This window comes from Aphis gossypii, chromosome X (genome assembly GCF_020184175.1).
Source record: "Aphis gossypii isolate Hap1 chromosome X, ASM2018417v2, whole genome shotgun sequence".
Lineage (NCBI taxonomy): Eukaryota > Metazoa > Arthropoda > Insecta > Hemiptera > Aphididae > Aphis > Aphis gossypii.
Window position 1 is genome coordinate 49,895,756 of NC_065533.1, and position 23,035 is coordinate 49,918,790.

The 23,035-nt window shown below is 29.8% G+C and overlaps 1 protein-coding gene across 2 annotated transcripts in view; it reads right to left on the reverse strand.

Moving 5' to 3' along the window:
- LOC114132580 (uncharacterized) overlaps positions 1 to 21,188 on the reverse strand; it is a 68,626-nt gene extending 47,438 nt beyond the window's left edge. Inside the window, exons 1-3 of one of the 2 annotated variants that reach the window (XM_050206292.1) lie at positions 21,030 to 21,188; positions 20,574 to 20,682; positions 10,355 to 10,761 (exon numbers count right to left, since the gene is read on the reverse strand). In XM_050206292.1, the coding sequence (XP_050062249.1) occupies positions 10,355 to 10,761; positions 20,574 to 20,596 (430 nt within the window). In that variant the 5' untranslated portion in view covers positions 20,597 to 20,682; positions 21,030 to 21,188. Of the gene's footprint in view, positions 1 to 10,354; positions 10,762 to 20,573; positions 20,683 to 20,952 lie in introns of both variants that reach the window. The other variant, XM_050206291.1, reaches the window with a different exon arrangement.
- Positions 21,189 to 23,035: the final 1,847 nt, after the last annotated feature.

The following is a 23,035-nucleotide window of genomic DNA, read 5'->3' on the forward strand; positions in this document are numbered from 1 at the left end:
GCTGGGTATTATATGTTAGAAAAAGTCAGTGCCCCGTTTTTTACTTCTTAAAATACGGTCGTCCTAAACGGCCTAAACTAATTAACTCGATCTAATCATATAAAGTCTGGGTATAAAAAGGCATTTCTCACTAGTCACTACCCAGTCAAGGAAAACTTATACGTATTTCATGTTCTAAAACGCGGTATGGTATACGCATTACGAATATAATAAATGTTTGTTTTTATATTTCTTTATTCGTTCTCTAAATTGTTATATTCTTTGATTTTAAAATTTTGTCACGAAATCTCGCACGCCGTTGTTTCGCGGACGATCGACGAAGAGTAGATACATATATTTTTTAAGCTCTGCGCGCAGACCAACGTACAACGTTTTCGGTGATATCTTGTCGATATAATGCGCGTACACCGTCGCGGTAGACGTTCGCATTAACAAAAAACCGCCTTTATGATTGACGACGACCATCCTCCCCGCCACCGCTGACTGTATAATTATTACGTTCTGTTATAATACGTACTAAAGAGATATATAGGCATGCTGCAGTGTGGGTGTGTGTGTGCGTGTTTTTATATATAAACGTATGGTGCATCTTTGCCGATAACAGAACAGTTTTTTTTATTTTTATTTTTTTATCAACGCTGTTGTTTCAGCGACACGCGACTACAATAATCGACGATCTCATCATTCGGCGGCGCACAATGTCGGTCGTCATCACCACCACAGTGTTTATCGACAAAATAACCCTCCTCCTCACTTGTGTATAACGCTGGTCGTCTGTTTATTGCGCTTATCGTCTCCGGAGCTTGTTAAAGTCTCCGGGCGGTTGTCGCGATGCGAGTAAACACAGAGAGGCTTTAAATCGATCGAACCTCACCGCACAATCCCAAACGTATTATTATTATTATTATATTGTATGTGTTGTTATTAATAGTGTGTGACGTAGTATTATGTTGAATATATGTATATACTTAGCGTACTCGTAATATAAGCCTCAAAAATAAAATAAAATTTAATACGCACATCGTATATACGTTATTACACACTTTATGATATAGGTATCGAGGCAGCTGCAGTATTCAACATTATTATATTTCCAAAAGTATAATTATAGCAATCATAATTCATAGTAATCAACGAATTTAAATATTAGAAAAAATAGTTATTGCAAATGCTGCGCATTTATTTTTTTAATAGTCATTTGACCGTGGAAGCTATGATTCTTTTAAAAGAATCTCATCGATATTCAAACTGTATTATTTGTGTTTTTACTTTAATACAAAACACTTTTTAAAGAAATAGAGGTTTTTAATCATTTGCAAACTGCAGAAAAGACTATGATTAAACTATTAAATTTTATACAGACTACATAATATTATTTACATCTGTAGACTGTAATTTATAATTGTAAAATATATTTTCAATTCTTATTAGGCCTGGAATCCCAATGTCCAAAAAAACGCAATATTTGTGGAAATCTTGAAAAATTCACTATAAAAATGTGTATTTTTTACAGTTACAAAATATATTATTATAGAAAAAATAGGAGATAGGAATAAGGAAAGTAGAAATCTATTGTGTAATGATGACTTTTTTTAAGGGAAAATTTAAAATACTCCAATGGTTTTAAAATAGAAGTTTTGTTATTATTGTTGCCATTTAAATTACCAATATCTGGTACTCCAATATAAAATCGATAATCAATAATATATGAAAATATTAAAATAATATTTTTGATAAAAAAATTTGAGTTGATATTTTAAGATATAAAGTAGTGGTCGGCAAGTAATTTTGATTGGAGTCCAGAATATTAAAATAATAAATAAATGAGACCTAGACAAAATTATATTTTTTTTTTTGTCAAATCTTTATGATAAATTAATTACACAATTTGATTGAGATATTTTGACGGTTCAGATTTCTACCATCTATGGTCCGAATTTGAACTGACAGTTGACAATCATTGATATAATCGATACCACCAGCCGGTATCTAATAAATATTCATTATTATAATGCGATAACAACAACAGGAGTTATGCCATACTACAGTATTTTCAGTACATTGTACCAAATAATACCATAGACTATTAATCTATAGTATTTGACTGTACCTGTATTTGTGATACTAAACTGAACGATATGGTTATTTATTTATTTTATCGATTTTGAAAAACACCAAAAACAAAATAAAATAGATTTATAGATATATATGATTAATTATTTAGTAGGTATATATTGGATAATAATTCGATTTTATCGATAGAGTGAAAATTAGAATAAAATGATGATATATGATTAATTTTTTGACTAAAAAATAATGTAAAATTATCACATTTTATAACGGATTTTAAATTTAATAGCGCACTCCACCTCCGAAAATATTTTTGTACTACACACATAGTCCCAAATCAGCCAAATTTAATATATAGGTAAGTAATAACACAAAATATTGTTTAAAGTACACGTTTAAATTTTGGACTTCTCATATTCCATTTTTCATACTACAGAAAGTGTGACGAACTATACATAATTTTAGAGGCACACTCACATGATTGTGTTTGTGTGAACAAAAATTAAAAGTATAATTTTCTTTAGTTTTTTAAATACCTATTTTTGTTATTATTTAAATCGTTAAACAAATAGAATTATTGAATAACAAAACTGTAAAATTTCAAATTATGTGTAGTAGCCATTGATGAATAATAAATACCAATAATACTTATTATTAATGTTAATACGTAAAATAATTTTTTATTGGGATATTACATTTTTAACTCATTTTTATACCAACAAATACAATGTGTATATACTCTGTTTTAATACACATAATATTATATTATTATGATCGATAAAGTAAATTGTACACATTATCTTTGATTGGCAAGTGGAAGTATATAAAAAGTTTAGAGATATATTAATTATTCTTCTTTATATACCTACCTAGTAATTTTATATTTCTCATTGTTTAAAATTAACCATAGTGACAACTATAATTAAATTAAAATTGCAATTATAAATAAAAGTTTTGTAGTTGTTGTACTAGGGTTTTTACTGTTCTTAGAGCTTTACTTCTTTGAACCTAAGAAAAAAAAGTCAGGCGGAAGTTGCTTTGTTGTGTAAAAGGTGTCGAGTGTTTCTTATCATTGTATTAAATTTGAATTCGATGATAAATCATTGAACACAAAAAATTGATCTGATCAGTTCTATATTTCCATAAATATTTTTTACACCTATTGCTATTAGTCATTACTAGGGTTGAGGACTTTTAATATTTAAAAATCTAAAAATATACATACAATTATGCACTTAAAAATGAAGACAAATTCTCTTATATTATAATATTTTTATAGAAAATCACAAAATTGCGACAGTTAACTTTTTAAACGAAAAGCCAACGATTGTTTTTTCTTTGGCATATTTGAAAATGAAAAAAAAAAATATTACTAAAAAAGTTTGAAATAGACGAAATTATTACGCGACGAAAATGTTTCATGCAGTGCTCGCAATTATAAAACGAGTACTAGCCAAAATATGACAGACAACTTAAGTTCACTTCCTATACGCATTTCTGTTTTATCGGTTTATCGGTCAAATAGTAAATTACTTAATCGATAAAAAAAATATTATTTTTAGATGGAAAATTTACCAGTTTGTTATTTTTTGTTTAACCTAATTTAAGAACTTATTTTGAAAATTGCCAAATATATTCTTAATTTTTCTAATATATCCAAATATGCGTTTATATGCAATAATGACAAAATATGCAAAAATATGCAAAATAAAATTTTCAATTTGATTTCCTGGTGTTATGAAACACATTTTTTGATCACTAGAATTTTTTTACGATTTTTCTAAAAAAATATGAAAAAACTAGAAGTCCTCGACCCTAGCCATTACTCATTACTTTTCTTTTAGTAATGCTGTAAGTTGAATTAATTTTCAAATCAAACCCAAACTCCTCACTTTATAATAATTTTTGATTTTTCATACAATATTACTAACTATTATTACTTATTAACTTATAAGTTTTAAGTTAATGCTGATGTTATGAAGAACAATGTAAATAAGCTTATAATAAATAGCTTAAAATTAATCTTAATATTTTAGAAATATAACTGTGTTTACTGTATAGCAAATAATAAGAATACACAATAACAAAAAGTTTCATGTTTCTGAGAATAATATTTTTGAAATACAACAAATTAATTACTAAAATTATTATTTTGATTTTAAATACTTAAATACTAATTTCTAATAATTACTAATAAATAATAATTAGCAACATGGATGAAAAGACATCTTTTTGTGCTCATTTTCCGATTATTTAAAAGTTAATAACTCAATTTTTCATTTATTTATAGAACAAAAATAAGCTTAAAACTTGCTCTGCGATGTACTTATTAAAAAAAAAAATAAAAGTTGGATGAGTAGTTCAAAATACATACGTGACAAAAATTTCCACTTTTATATTTATGTAAATAAGTAGATACTTGTAATTTTGTAAAAATTTTTTGTTTAAAAAGATAATTGTGTCTATATTGTCATGGTATTTTCCAATCACTATATTATAAATAATTAATTCAAAATAAAATAATTTATAACAGATCTTTTATATTATATTTTTAAATTTTGGATCGAAAAAAAGGTGAACATTATAAATATATATAAATAGATTGAAAAGAACCAAAATATTTTGAAAATATATATTATCTCTAAAAAGTGCTTAACTCATTAGAATAATTTACTACCAGAATCAACCCTAATAGTTGAACACTAATACATTTTTACTGTTCCAAAAGGAGACAAAAAATAAATAAATAAAAAACAACTTAATTTTTATACCAATGTACATCCATAGTTCCGCTCAGAGTTTAAAATATCAGATTTTTGTTATAAAATTGATAATCCGTCACACATTCAATATAATCTAAAAATGTAATTATAACATAATAATCCTGGCCTATACTGCCCGCTGCGCTGCCCCAGTATAATATAATATCGATATGTGGCCTACTATAATACCTATATACGAATTTGTGAAATGCATGATGATCAATACAACCACTCATTTGTAGCAATGACCCGTCTGAATTTGTTTTAATTATTACCGAACACATGTACACCGAATACACACCAGACAAAAATATGCAGTAGGTATACCTACGTACTATACAAATTTTAGTAAAATGTATTATTTCGTTTTTACACACGATTCGAGGTGAACGCATTTATAAAATTCATGAGTTATATGTTATACTTATTGTATCATATATTATATAAATTCAGTACAATGTAAAATATTGTATTTTATAATATATGAGCTATTTTTATACACAATATGACCAGACTACAAAAACGTGATAGTTTAATAATATAAATACATATACTCATATATTATAGGAGAAAATAAACTTATTTATTCGTCGGCGTAGACAATCAAAATATTCCGTTTACTTTATACCGTGAACACAGCGCACGTTGCTCAAGACGAACTCGTTACTCGAACGACCCTCGAAGATCGGGGCGGGTGACGCTGACGGTAGTATAAACAATATCTTCGCCCTCTATATAATATCGGCTATGCCGTTCGCTAGACCGCACACCGCTATAATTCGTTTAAAAAATAAATAATATAATCGTCGTCGTACTATACGTCTTTTCCCCGCGCCGGTGACTAATCATCAACCGCCACAGCCGCTATATCCCCGTGTTGATTTTCGTCTAGCTTCTCCTTTTTCGTCCCCCATACGTTATTACACACGCAATATGCGGGTTACCTCCACGCACCACTAAACAACACCATTGACGATAGAACGTCCTATACTTATAGAAACGTATATGTATATATATAATATATTATATGTGTATGTATGTATATATCTATGTATGAAGGTATAGACAGGTATATATGCGGGCATTCGTGAAATAATTTTCCTCCTCAAACGACATTTTGCGCTAATTCACCGGGTGCTGAATAGTACACAAACTGTGGGGTATAAATCCCTATCGTGGTCGACGATGGTTTAGTTTTCGGGATTCAAAACGTGGAGAAAAACTAAAATTCATCGTCACACCGTTGCTGTATTATATTATACTATAAATTATAATATTCGATATTGTAATTGCATATTATTATTATTACTACGATACAGGCTATATAGATATAACACTATGTACAGACATACAGCTCAAGTTACGTGGCGCAACACCGCCGCGACGTCGTAAATATCTCGCGAGGTTCGCGTCTGTTAGTGACGGCGCGCCGAATGAAAAAACGTATTACAATCAACTCTCCGAAGGAGTCGGTGGCGGCAGTGGACGGACGAAGTTTTAGCAGACCGCGGCCCCGGATCGACGCCATACACGGTGCAGGGAATCTACCTGTACTAAACGCGTGTATAGTAATACCAGAAAATGCGGTGGGGTGGGTTTTTTTTTTTGCGACCGGATATTCTGATAATATTATGGAACTCTCCGTTTCGGCGGCGATTATCGCGAAGTTTAGATATTTATTTTTTGTCGGTTCCGCCACGTCCCGAGCCACGGTATAACAACCGACCTTATTCCTGCGTACAGTCCATATATTATTATATTATTACGCTTCATACTATTATTATAATGTTCGTGTAGGTACACTATTAAATTACTTATCCGCCGACTGCGTCCGCGGTCTGACTGTCGAAACGATCATCGTGGTCTGACAAACCAGCACCGGTGTTCCGAATAATAACCGAAGGAGCATAATAATATAATAACATGTACACATTGTACAAGTATACAGTGGCGGCGGCGGCGGTGCCGTTTTTGCTGCCAGTCCCCCGCGCGCTCGGCACAGGCAACTCGAAAAGTTTTCTTTGCCGTTTTCTCTCCCCCGGCCTTCATCTCGTCCGTTCGCGCCTCATGAATACTAAAGCGCATCCATCATCAACACTTCCACCGCCGCGTGCACACATAAATATATATATATATATATATAATATTTGTACATGAAATATATGAATACGAATAACGCGTTACTACCCCACACGCGCGCGTGCAACACAAACAATAACCGAGTAAATACGACATCAGTGGGGCGGTCTCATCCTCTCTTTATATACGTTATGTACTCTTCTCGCCGCCGGACGTTGTTGACTAAAAACCGTAGTGATCATTTAAACGACTCGTCGACTGTCGGCTTTTAATTTACCCCAGGCGACGACGAATGCTGCTGCTGCTGCTGCTACCGTTGTCGTTATATTATATCGAAATAATAATAACGTACTCTCGCACATATACATAATATTATAATATTCTTATTTTGTATTTTTTTTTTTTTTTTGTTTTGCTATTTTTTTTTTTTTTACTTCAGACAACAAATGCTGCCACGCCGTGGTGGATTTTGCGCGTTTTTTCATATATTATTTTATATACCGTGTTCTCGATCGTTCCTCGCCTTATTTATTTGTACATATGTGATGTGCATTGGGTTGGTCGGGTGGTATGTAAAGCGCACACCACAATCGTATAATGTTATATATATATATATATTGACGTACGCACCGGTGCTTTTCGGTATTCTGTCGCATGGGGGGACGGATGAAATCGACGATGGGCGGGAGAGCGACTCGGCAATCAAGCGGCTGCCGACGATGATGTAGATCGACATAAACTAACCTTCACCGCCACCCATCACCCGCATACCATCCGACAACTCGTACATATCTCGTCGTGGTGGCGCGTTACGCACCTATAGTACCTACCTACGCGTAAGTTGTCGCCTCCGTTTGATTCCTACACCTCCACTCGCCTCCGGTGTGTACATATATATACGTGAGTCTGTGTCTATATATATATATTTATGAAAACGCTAAACGTATTTACTCCATTCGGTTCGTCACCGTCACCGCACCGCCACCCCAATAGTAGTTTTATCATTATTCTAGTAGTTTACGACGCGTACGACAGCGGTTCGTTTAACAAACAATAATCCGTTTATTTTTATCGCGCCCATGCCGCGTGCGGTATTGGATTCGTCGTATATACTTTATTAAGTCTATATATTATGCGCTACCACACAAAATTTCCGCCATACTGTTATACGAATAGGCTAAACGAGACGAGGTACCGATGTAATATACATTTTCCAATAATAACTCCTGTTCTTTATTTTAACGCGATTAGGTTGAGTATACGGTGCATCGGTGCACTACTTATATATAACCTTAGATAGAAAGGGATCACCATACTCGACAAACATTGAGTCTGTGCACTGTATAATACAGTGAAACAGAATATATAAGCATTATTTAGTATTTACTGTTTTAAAGTTTCACATGACACTTTAGTTCTCTTCAACCACATGCATCGCTCCATTTTCCAGTTTTACAATAGTCATTAGTTTTTATAAGATATTATAGTAATATACAAAAGTATAATATTATTTATAGCGCAAGCATAAAAGAATACAATATAACATTGTAAAATATATTATAAATAAGAGGTCTGGAAAACACAATTAATATAGATGTTCTCCTTTCCATTTACACCACTTCAATCCGTTTGAGTAGGTAAAAAATCCTCATACGTTTTGTGCGGATATGTAGGCATGGCTATAGAATATGAATAGTAAGGAAAATAACACTAATACTAACATCATAATATATGATACGGACCTATGTAATTATATTTTATTATATAATATACGTACCTACAGAGTGGTTTAAAGGGATATACGTGGTTACATGCGTCAGTTCGCTAATTTAGTGCAAATATACGCTTAGGTAGCAAAAGTATATAGTATAGGAACCGAGTATTATACGTACCTATATAAAAACATCTGAGTGTATAATATACACACCAATTCAGAAGACTAAATATGTAAAAACCAATTAATTTCAAAGGTAATTTATACTTGAGTACAGCACTACAGCACCCACATATAATAAAACATATCAGTAGTAACATGACGTATTATACCTTAAACATTAATTCATAGTAAATATTGCCAACCATGAGAATAGAATAATGAATCATTTTTATTTATTAAGACCAATTATAATTATAACTTAAATTTACCTAATAATTAATTTTTAAATTTATATTATTACCTCAATTAATAAACTATTAAGTTCACATAGCTACTATTATTGTGTGTGATTAATTTTGATTATTAATTTATCAAAGATGTCAATAAATATTACGCGAGCAAATCTATTTCTAGTTAAGATGACTGAAATGAAAAATCATTGAAATATTGGAATGTAATATATTGTATATACATATATTATTTCATTCTTTTTATTGACTGTGCAACTTTATTATTAGTAAATACATTTATTGTGCATTTTTGAAAAAGTGATAGAAAATATATACATAATACGGACAAACTTAATATAAACCAGATAAAATTTCCATTTGAAACTTCAAAGAAAACCCAAAAGAAAATTCGTATTTCTGAAATAAAAGTGTGCGATATTTATTTATACATTTATCTTATCTTGAATACAAAACTATATGAAATTAGACTGTGACTTTTTTTTTGGCAAGTGCGTGTGGTAATAAAAATTGCTGGCCATCTCAGTGATGATGTCAAAATTTAACACTTTACTGCATTTTATGTCACTGTCAGCATTATTTGAAAAAAATCTAGTGAAACTATAAACCTTGTTTAAGAGTTGGGAATTTAATAATATGATTATACACTAATATAGAATAACGACATTGCAGTAAACACATTTTTAAATTAGTTTTCTATATAGTATCCACATACTATAAGCTTTGCGCATCCAAAAATGACTTATAAATTATAATAATAATAGTTATTACTACAACAAGACATAGTTTATCTCGTAGTATCGGAAAAATGTATTTTTCTATTCAAGTTTAAATTACTGATGAACCGTTGTGAATCTCTTTGTCATTTACGTTTCAAAATGAAATATCTTAAATTTAATAATTTATAAAGGAGTAGGTATTATTAGATCTGGATTTAAAATTTAACATGTAATATTATAATATACATTCATGTATTATATTCTTAATACATAATATAATATCAGTCGAACGTCTGTGCCTTATGGATGTAAAGGATACATTAAGGATACTGTTAGCGCTCTATAAGTCAGTAAAATATAGTATGAATTGAATTATTAAGTTTCACTAAATATTTTTATTTGTTATAATATTGTCTTCGTAGTGTAATAGGTATATCGTTTTATATCGTATTATAAAAGTCATTTAAACTTTGGCACGCTCTAACGGTATCCGTAGGTCCGTCGTCTATACAAAACGTCGTATAATGCACTAACACACAACACGGTACCGCATGCAATCGCGTGTCTTAAAACTATCGTAAATCGAATCTCTAAAATTACCTGGATCGTCCTGGTCCAGCTGATCTTCGCGTTCCTCTTTACTGTTGTTGTCTTCGGTATAAGCTAAGTCGTCATCGTCGCTGTTGTCATCACCGTCGTCGCCACTCACGGAATCATAACTCTGTTCCACCGGATTGTCACCTGAACGAATTTGGCGATCCCGCACCGCCAACGAAAACGATGAAGGCATCTGTGGCAGTCCCTCTCTATCGACGGACGCCAAACGCAGACTCCGGACGCCGCCGGTGTCAAGTGCGAAGGACGCGATCAGTATTACGGTGCAGCAGAAACCAATCGCCGCATGCGTCGTCATAATAATGAATAATATAGAACTAAACGTATCCGCGTATGTGATGATGGCGATATATCGTTTTATTTCGGCGTCGTGTACTCGTCGATGCGTGAATCTATAATCAATAACAAACATGGGACGGGGTGAGATTATGTGTATTATATAATGTATGTGTATATATTTGTGGGTGCGGAGTGTGCGTACGGGTGGAAAAAATAAGAAGAAAAAAAATTGTTTATAACGCAATAATAACCTGATTTTTATCGGCTAAACAACCGTTTTTTGGCCACTCGCCAACACTGCCGTCGTCCGCGTCGCCGCCGTCATTACGATATATAGTGTGTATAGGACTCGTCCCCTCGAACCCTCAGTTAATCCCTTTCATCCCCCGACCGTGCCCGTGGGTCCTACACTGTACATAATACTAGGTAGACGCGATTGTCGCGCGCGCCGGCAGGCAGGTCATTAGCGGCGCGACGGTGCACGGTCGACGCATAGTACGAACGTTTAGACCGGACATTGCCGCTGCTGCGGCTCGCAAAGGATATGAGAATGGAGCGACGTATGCGCAACACTTCCGTATTAAACCGCTCACGCTGACGCTATCGGTCTCTCGTTGTACGCGAGCACACGCACACACATAAATACGCACACTAAAGCCTGTGTAATGCATTACTCCGTTTGTTTATGTTTGCGGACGAAAAATGTATAGATACGGCCGCAGCGACATGGCGTGTACATCACATACACACATATTATATATATTTATATGTATACGATATGATATAAATATATTTATCGTGTTGCGGTGCTACGATATAATATACAGGATGATTCACCGAGCGTGTCTACCCCCTGTTTTTGCTTCCATATAACGTGTATAGAAATTTTTGGAATTTTTAAACAGTATACGGCGTCTAAAAGACTGTGCTTAAGAATTCTTGTGATTTTTTCACGTATTTTATTTAAAGAATGTCCCACCGTGGAAATAAACATTTCTATTTCTCTAATAAACGGATTATTTTTCTGAAAAATTTAACGTCTAAAAACAAAATTTATATGGATAGTTTTATATTATTTTATTTTAAATCATGGGGGCTATAACGATTTAAACACCTTAGTAAATAATATTTATCTATTAACATTTATAATTTGTGAAAATAGTTCAAGTATAATAAACAATAAAGCTAATATTACACCAGTTTTATGTTTTTATAACATTGTTTTGAAAGAATATTATCTTGAGTGTAAATATCTAAATAACTGAAAAACTACTCATTCGAATTCTGAATTAAGGACATCAACATCTTCAAAAAAAGTTATCTACTTAATAATTTACCATAAAAGAGGTGAAAAAAATCATTTTTAAAGGAAGGTTTTTAATGGAAGTGATCATGCTTGGCGAATCACCCTGTATGCATATACACGTGAGTATATAAGTGTGTGTATGAAGGTATGAGTTGTATATTATGATCATCACGTCATTATTGTTATACTTGTCAGTTATGATACCCCATTTCGAGATACAAAACGGTGGCGTAAAGGTGACGACTTTAATAACAATATATTCGATTACCTATGTTCATATATGAATATAATATACAACGCATAGTGTACAATTATTTCTATTTTTACCTTGTCAGAACTGAATTAATAATAATAATAATATTTAACAGTAAATAAAAACATAAAATAAACAAACATAATTCCCCTCCAATAAGCGCAGCTTGTGTTTGGAATGAGTGATTTTAAATAAAGACAAATAAGGGGTTAAATATGAATAACTTAATTTTTAGAAAAAAAAAATATAAAACTAATACAAAAAAATAATATATGTAGGTTAACTTCATTAATTATACTAAAATATCATCAAAGTTTAATTTTTTTATGTAATTTGTGAGCATCATTTTCTTATTTTTAAATTTTTTCCAATCAATATTTAATAGTTACCTACAAAGATCTATTCCCATATATATTGTGTTTATCTTTCGAAATTGTTTATTAACTTTTATAATATTTTAATTACTATTATTTTTTAAACTTATAATAATATATTCGTGTTGTGGTATAAATAGACTAAAATCTTCTTTTAAAATAATATGTTAAATTACATTTTATAATCAATAGTTTTTAAATTAAGAACATTAAAATGCTCATATAAATTGTTTGTTGGGTAATACATAGAATTCTTAAGTATAATTTTAATTAATGTGCGTATTATAACCTCAAGGTTAGTTAAATAGTATATTATAAGTTCCTCTCCAGACTGCTATTATACCATGACGTACTATAGATTGAACAAAAGAGAACTAAACCATTTTTAATATTTGTGAATTTAGTAAATATTTAAATGACTTAAAAACATAAAATATTTTTCGAAATGAAGTTGAAATATATAATATGACGTATGGTGTACAATTATTTTTATTTTTACCTTGTCAGAACTGAATTAATAATAATAATAATATTTAACAGTAAATAAAAACATAAAATAAACAAACATAATTCCCCTCCAATAAGCGCAGCTTGTGTTGGAATGAGTGATTTTAAATAAAGACAAATAAGGGGTTAAATATGAATAACTTAATTTTTAGAAAAAAAAAATATAAAACTAATACAAAAAAATAATATATGTAGGTTAACTTCATTAATTATACTAAAATATCATCAAAGTTTAATTTTTTTATGTAATTTGTGAGCATCATTTTCTTATTTTTAAATTTTTTCCAATCAATATTTAATAGTTACCTACAAAGATCTATTCCCATATATATTGTGTTCATCTTTCGAAATTGTTTATTAACTTTTATAATATTTTAATTACTATTATTTTTTAAACTTATAATAATATATTCGTGTTGTGGTATAAATAGACTAAAATCTTCTTTTAAAATAATATGTTAAATTACATTTTATAATCAATAGTTTTTAAATTAAGAACATTAAAATGCTCATATAAATTGTTTGTTGGGTAATACATAGAATTCTTAAGTATAATTTTAATTAATGTGAGTATTATAACCTCAAGGTTAGTTAAATAGTATATTATAAGTTCCTCTCCAGACTGCTATTATACCATGACGTACTATAGATTGAACAAAAGAGAACTAAACCATTTTTAATATTTGTGAATTTAGTAAATATTTAAATGACTTAAAAACATAAAATATTTTTCGAAATGAAGTTGAAATATATAATATGACGTATGGTGTACAATTATTTTTATTTTTACTTTGATAGAACTGAATTAGACTTATTGTATTAAATTAAATTCGTTGCAAGTTTAAATAAATAATATACAATAATTTATTATATTCTATTCTATTCCAATACATTGGTTTTATAATGGTTTTTTTGTTTTTTCTAAAAATACCCTATGTAGACGAATGTTCTAGAAACATTATGTCGTCTTTATTACATTTCTTTGACTTTTGGTAAAATCGTGGAACACAATCGTAGAAACTTACAAAAAAAAACTGTGTATGCGCTTTCCTATAAATTTTCCACTAGGTCATTAAATGTTCCGTATTTGTAAACACATTTTATGGAAAAATATAGAATTGTTTTAAAATGTTCTTATCCCATAATTTTTCATTAAAAATCGCTAATAGATATATTGTTCTGAAATTTATAAAATAGTAAACTTTACCTTGTTTTATAAAGACTAACCAAACTTAATGGAAAATGATTATGAATTTATTATAGATATTTAAAGTATATTAAAATAAATGCAAACTAAACAAAGTTACAGAAACTTAAACATTTTTATTTATACTATACTACCTACCTCTATAAATTTAAAAATTTAATAATTTAATAATAAAAATTATTTGGTAAATTTAATGTATTTTTAAGAAAATAGAAAAAGACTGCTAAAAATTCCTATCATTATTGTTATTAGAGTACAAAATATAAATTAATCGTAGTTAATATGATAATTATTCACATCCATTACAGTGGTTCACTTAAATAATCTAACGAGGGCCTAAAACCATATGTAATGTAATACAACAATAATCTCAAAAAAATTTTAACTTTTAAATAAAAATTATAATAACCGGTTAAAAAGTTAAAATTTTTTTACAAAATATATTAATTTAGTTAAGCGTATTTTGTAACTTTATCATACATTTGTTATTTGTATATATTACGTATTCCGTGCACACAATATAATTATTAATAATTTACTATACTGCACAAATACAAAACTAAATATTATTTGTTTTAATGAGAGTATATTATGTTGCAATACACATGATGGTAACGTATTTTGTCAAAATAAACGATTATTACTAAATTATTTAATTTTTATAATATACCATTACATTATTTTATATATTATATATTTATATACAATAATATACATTGGTCTAGAACAGTTATAGTATCTATAGTTCCCGAAAAACAATAGTGTTATTGCAGCTAAGTCTCTTTTTATTTGAAATTGTGATGTTTATTAATATTTATTTGGGATTTAAAATTGTTGTAATGTTTAAATACCTACCTACGCGTCTTCTACAACAAATAATTATAATTATACTTTCTTATAAATATTTTAATAAAATGTACGAATACTAAAACAATATAGTTTATTAAATATTTCAATTTATTTATAAATGATTCTTTCGTTGGTAAATACTCAATGTAAAAGTTTTCTTACAAGCAGGGTTTATTATAATAATAAAATATAAACTATAGCAGTAGTAATATTTAACACGTCGTTCGATTGAGCGTGACTGGTTATAAGTATATATATAGTTAATGTATGAATTACACTCCAAAATAATGTAATTTTGTGCGTTTTCGCCTCCCAAATTTTATCTTCGGGACAACACTGTGTAGGATTACTTTTATTATTATATTCGTTGCTGCGGTCGCTACCTCGCATATACAGGTACTATGTATGATACCACCAAAATTCCACTACTACGCGAGCTGGTTTTCTCTCCATCCGCTGACTCTGCTATTGTATTTAATGTATATTATTATATATAATAACAACAACTATAAAATAAGGTAAATAATATTAGTGATGGTCCCTTGAGAGTATATGCGCGAGTCGTGGATTATGCGGTTGATACTCGTAATTATTATCGTTATATTATTATGCTACTATGTAACAGGCATATAACGACTATACTAAATCCATATAACTTTATACCGACATCGCCATGTTACGTATACGTCAATATAAATGTATGAATTAGTATGATATTTTTTTCATCTATAATTAGTAATTAAATATTAATAGTTATACCTAATATTAATACTAATTGGTTTAATTTAAAAAAATAAAATTAACAATAGAAGTTTTAGAATAAAGGTAATCTGTTGATTTTGTGTATATATGTATAAATGTTAAATGTATATATTTCTTTGCACGTTAACTAAAACTGGATTGGGGGGAGAGTTAACGGTGGCAAAGCAAAAAGCCATAATATAATAATAACAATGACGGCAGTAGTAAAAAAAAGTACTAACAACAGTACAGCGACGGCAGTAAAATAATAATCGTAAACATAGTAGCAGTAGCATAGTAGGTCTTATAAAGTCAGAGGGTGTGGTGAAAAGTAAAACTGAAAGAGGAATACAAGCAGTGGGACCGTGAAGGTAACATTAACGCCAAATAACAGTTATTCGAGTGAAAAAGTTTTTCTTCTCATGCCTAAGTCCGGACACATGGCATTGTTATATTTTTCGATTTTTGAGAAAAATAGTTAATACTAGCATCTAGCACCCGCAACTCATGTTATAAAAATTGATAGTCTTACATAAAGTTAATATACATAGATATTTATATCAAGATACAGTGTTATTATTAAGAAATAAGAATTGAGAATATTGGGAATTCAATATGACAATAAGGCGTTTATATTATAACTTCTGTCTTGTGATAAATTATTTTAACCAATTAAATTTTAATTTTAAATACGCCGCCCTATTATTTATTATAGTATATGATCAAGATAATTTGTATTATTTAAGTTAAATTGAGTATTACACAAGTATAGAAAATAGGGCAGATAACATTATTCAATTAGAAATTTATCAAAACGAAGACATGGAAATAATTTATGTTATTACTTACTATTATTTGATTTATTTATTACTTATTAGTTATTAGTTATTTTCTTATTGGTCGGTTATTAAATAATATGTATATTATATCATTATATACTATGATTGAAATATTGATTTTATAATATGTCATTATTCATTTTTTTTTTTTTTTTTTGAAAGCTCAGAAAAAATTAAGAAATCTCCGAAAGTTTAATGCAGTGTCATGACTATTGATTGTATTTAATACTTATTGAATAATTTTAAATTAGAACTGGTAAAAATATCCAATAAACATAAACAAATGAACAAATATAATTGAGCTCCCCTTTAAACAAGAAATTAACCACTTTTTAGTGTAAACTAAATTCTGAACTGTATAATCAATCTTTCATTTCAATAATTGTGATTCAAATTTAAAATAAAAATTAACGTCTGTACAAAACAAGCGCTTAATGTCTTAGGATTTTGAAATATGTATTGTCAATACATACAATGTACAATAAACACTTGTACACGTATTTAATACAAATATATATTGCAGATGATTTTGAGGTTCGAAGACCGAAAAATGTAGTTATGTATTACTCAGTTAATGTATTTAAATACAATAAATATTTATTAATAAAAATATATTATCTTTTTATAATAAATACTTTGAATAATATATATATATATATTTATACAGACATAAAATTACATAGCAAAATGACACGGTTAAATGTGCAATTTTATTTAAATATATTTAAATTCTAAAAAGGCGAGCACATGAGTATTACTCTGCTGTATAGTAGGTGTAGAGTAAATCACTATAATGGATGTGTTAAATTTGAATTCAATTATATATCATTGTTTTTACGAGAAACGATTTTGAGCAAAGATGGTCTGTCTGTCTGCCTGTTTTTTTTTAACATTGCCTAAAAGTAATTTATTTTGCAATTATAATTACAGTAGATTGAATTAAGTTTTGATAAAAATATTACATTTATTATACTATTAATATCTATTTAATTATTATAATAATAATTATTAATTAATAATGATTAAGGAATCATAATGATTTTTATGATATTATATACTATTATTATTAACTATTGAATCAATACTACCTTAACGTAAAATAATGCATTGCCTATAGTAACATTTATTACAAACGTAAATGTTCCTCAATAATATTTTTTAATTATAAAAAAATACCTTCAATTTTCATTCTTCGTTGAAATGTCATAAAATTGAATTTAAATAATTATTAGCGTACCTATAAATTTTTTTTATTTGTTGGTTTAAATATTAAATACTTAGTATAACCTTGAATTCCTTTTTCTAATCTTATATAGGTATAAAGTAAAATATTTTTTAGTAAATTTCTAACAAAAAAATAGTTTGCAAATTTTCACAATTCCGACGAATTTTGTATAATATTTTGTATAGATATAAGAAAAACTATGTGAGATCTTTTGTTAAATATTAAATTCAAAAAATCAGGAAGTGCTAAGAGACATAAAAAAACAAAATTGGTTTTGTGAATTATTGGTTTTTCTTGAAAATGCCTGTTTTTAAGTATTTTTTGTTTTTGTTTTTCTTGGGTATTTTGAAAATTTCTGGGAATTTTAAATTTTAACGTGTTTAAAATAAATCTAAATCCAATTTTCTATCTAAAATCAACCTCAAAGTTGAAAATTAAGAGTTTTTCAAGTATTTATTGTAACACGCGCCTCGTTATAAAACTAGTACAATCATCTCTCCACTTAGAATCTAAAATTTGATAAAATTCTAAACTAGATTTAAAAAAAAATTAATTTAATAATAACCACTTAACTATTTTAGCTATTTTATCATTTTACTACTATAATATTAGCAATGAATGAACTCCAGGTCCAGAACGTAATAAATCCGAGTTTTAAACAAAACGATACATTTTGTAATACACCTATAAGTTTACTAATTATTTTAACTACTAATATAGATAAATTCATAGCCAACTACATATATATATAATATATAATATATAATATATAATGCAAAATAAATACGTACAACATCCTAATTAATTATTTTACAACTATACAAGAAAAGTGATCATTTAACGAAATAATGGAAAATATAATCGAACCGTAAATTTTTAATCAAATAGGGGACTCCGTAGTTGTAAAAATTAAAATACATATATGAATGTAAATCTAAAATTGGTCTGAACAAAAGATATTCTATTTATTCTTGTTTCCAAACAAATTTTTATTTTATTACTTAACCAGCTTACCGCGTTCGTATTTATTCTTTAAAATATATTTTATCTCATTTTATACTATTCTGTACACTAAAAAAAAAAAAAACTAACAAAATTAAATATTTACTATCACTATAAAAAAATCATCACGAGTTATAACTTTTAATACATTTCAATGGAGATTTACATTTGTATGACATAAAATAATCGCTTTAACAAAATATATGTTAATTTATGTGTATCATCACATTGTTTAATAAATTAATAACATTATTATAAAACAAAATTTAAATCATTGTTGTTATAATAAAAAAAATGTAATTTAACTCCTAATATCCAAACAATTTGTTTCTTATTAACCGACTTAATGAATTTGGGATCTGAACAATACAATTATACTTATTTCATTAAAAACTTTGTTACCTCAAAACGCATAAAGAATTACTATCTCAAGCATTTTAATATTTTACTTGTGTCGTCAAGTTTTGCATTTATATAATGCTATACCAGTATATATATATGTATATACATATATATATACATACCTACATATAGTGAAGATATATATAACTCTAAGAAAAAATATATTAACGTATTAAATCTAGTTCGTCCTATACACGTATAATAGCGATTGACATTGATAATAATAATAAAAATATTACACTGTATCATTATATTATTACAGACCACCGTTAAAAATGTTCAAGAGACGGAACGAGGAGAGTTAAATTATGGTATTCAAATATTATAAATTTATAACTATTATATTGTCTATGGGGGCTGACGTTGTTACTAGGTATTTATTTATACTATCACAAATAAAATATTATATTGACCTCCTCCACCGTTATTTTATTATAAGGTAGCTAGTAATAGCCACGTCCCGGACGTTGCGATGTCGAGACCGGGAATACTACAAAAGAGAATAATATAGTAGCTGTAATACGAATACGTCGCTAGCCTCCTTTTATTTATTTAACTTTTGATTTTTATTTCTTTCTCTCTTTTTTTCTTTTTGTGGGAGCGTGTGCTTATATTATATATATATATATCTATTTATATACACACACACGTATACGTATATAATATATATATAAACGGTGGGAGATGCAGCGGGAAATACAGTAGTAATAATAACAAGTGCGAATCTCTACTGCGTGTTTCCGTCTTTGCAACGATAATAGTAATAGTAAAGAAATAAAAGAGGAAAAAAAGTTTAAAAGAAAAATAATAATAAAAAAAAAAGTTTTTATTATTATTATTTTTTTACGTGTAAGTATATATTATAAGGTACAACACGTAGCAATAGTTAGCCGGCGAAGAAAGTCTTTGCGAGCCGGCAGTAAACGTCGTCATCAACGATGTAACGGTTTACACACATTACTGAATTTAAAAATATTAAAAACAGAGAAACTATATTTTGTTTATGTACACGTGCGTGTAGATAATCATCTACATAATCAATTGCATACATTAATATTATATGAACTAATTATAAGTAAATAATAATAATTATTATTATAATATCTTAATTATTACATTTATACGTATACGGTAAAAATAACAACAATATAGTTTTATTATGATATTTCACTACGAGAACTTAGGTATACCATACTATATATTAAAAATATATTACTCACTTTAACAGAGACTGCCGTGCCATCCATCATTGACGTTCAACTCGCGCGATCTCTCGACACCGTCATCCACCGAGCTGGTCGTCGTCATTGCCACGTTCCGCGGGAAAATCTAAAACGACATCGGACTTTTTTTTTATCAAAACGTCGAGAAACGACAAAATCGTTTGAATAATTTTCAATCGCATGCAGCGTAATAATATTTTACGCGTATAATAATAATAATAATAATAACACGTTACGATTTAAACATCACGTGAGATTTATGTTTTTTAATTTTTTGTCATTAATTTTTGCCAAAAAAAAATCTTAAAATTCATCTCCCGCGTGATGATTTAATAACAAAACAACAAAATAAAATAAATTATGATATATAAATTACGTTAAAAAATTGTGCGAAACATTACGATGATGATGATGATGATGATGACGATATTATAATATTATATACATATATACCAATGAGTGACGGTCATAACAATATACGATATCGTGCGGAGACGAAACGGCGTGCGCTGCAGGCCCGAAGCGGCAGCGAGCACCCCGTGCAGGACGACTCGGCGGACCGACGATTGGAGGGAACTGACGACGACACCACGACGGACCCACACAACCGAACCGATGTTGCCGCCTACCCGCCCCCCCGGCGACGGCAACACGCGCGCACCGCCGCCAGTCGTCAGCGCCGCGAACGGGGGCGCTTCGGCCGCCGGCGGTGGAAACGCGTAACGGCCGCGGTGGTCGTCGGCGCGACGCTCTTCCGGTGCCGATCGCTCGCCCGCGGTCCGGTCCGGTCCCGCCACACGCCGCTGCAGGTGCGACGTATAGTCCGTTAATCTCCGCCGAAGAACGATCGAGGGCCAGGACGACAACAAATAACGAGACGGCCCCACACCGCGCCGTCCGCGCGACGACACCGATCCGAGATTAATCGAGAAACGATCGCCGTTTACACGTCGCACGCCATATCCGCGGAGTTCGGATATAATATACGAGAGACGATAATAAACAATAATAATATCGTATTATTGTTATTATTATTATTATTATGTATAGGTGGCGAGGCCTAAGGCGTCGCGGCGGCGGCGGCGGCGGTGGAGGCGGAGGACCGAGTCTTGGCTTTCGGACAGAATATTATTACTTACTGCCGCGTGTGTGCGATAATATAATATTATATAGTTCCTCCGGCCCCAAACCCTAACCGCTACAATATTATATTATATTATTATAGTCGTGAAATAAACTACATAATAATAATATTATAATATACTATATTACACTCACTGCTACTACTGTTACTGCCGCCGCCTCCGCCGCCGCCGCCGTTGTTGTTGCCGTACTACACTTCACCGATACCATAATAAACGGTATTATTCCCCGTAACTGCACCGTATTATAAATGACCGTTACTTATATAAATTACTTTGCATAAACCGTAAATAATTATGCATATATACGCACGTTAGTGCTATGCGCGCGCGCGCGCGTGTGTGTGTGTGTGCCGTTTCGTCGTTTAACGTTATACATATTAAACGAATGTATCATAAATTTAACTCGGTTAAACCGTTTTAAACTCTCGCACTCGATTTCGCGGACATGTCATACATTAACTATATACGGCCACCGTTAATTGTTAATGTAATCAAATCGATAAATAATATAACTACTTTTCCGCTGTTGTATACAACGTGTGCTTTTATATGCATATATATAGGTATATGTATATAGTATATGTATATAAGTATATATATATATATATATATATATATATATATACTATATAGGTACGTACACGATATATATAGGTATATAGTATAATACGATATACGTATAATAACGTGGTAGCTGGTATAACGTACAATAATACGATAAAATATGATACTGTAATATGTATTTACATCTAAACACGTTGGCATAAATAATCGGGAGATGGGTCTACAAAACTATTCCTAGTCTTTCCAAATCGAGTTGGTAAATATGATTTTTTTTCTAAAATGTTGAAATCCAAAAACCCGATTTATAAATATTATCAAACAATGATTCAAAATTTTGTTGTTTTTTCTCTTGGTAGGAACAGTATTAATGATATACATATATGTGTGTATATAAATTCTAATGATGAGAACCGTTGTTATACGTAGGTATGTTTCGACCGGCGTGTAATATTAAAACATGTTTGGATAATAGCTGATACGACTTATTATAACATACAATAGATACGTAAAAAACAATAATTTGTACATCATCAATAATACTACTATTGTTACCACTATTTTTAATCAATATTTATTTATTTATTTATTTTTTTTTTTTTTTTTTTTTGAGAGGAAAAGGGGGTAATCGAGTCCACCCAAAATACTTAGGCCATTCGCGCCTATACGCACGCTGTACTATATTATAATAATATTGGCGGCGGGTCGAACAGCGCCGCTAGCGTATATTTTACACAGAGACACGGCGCAGCA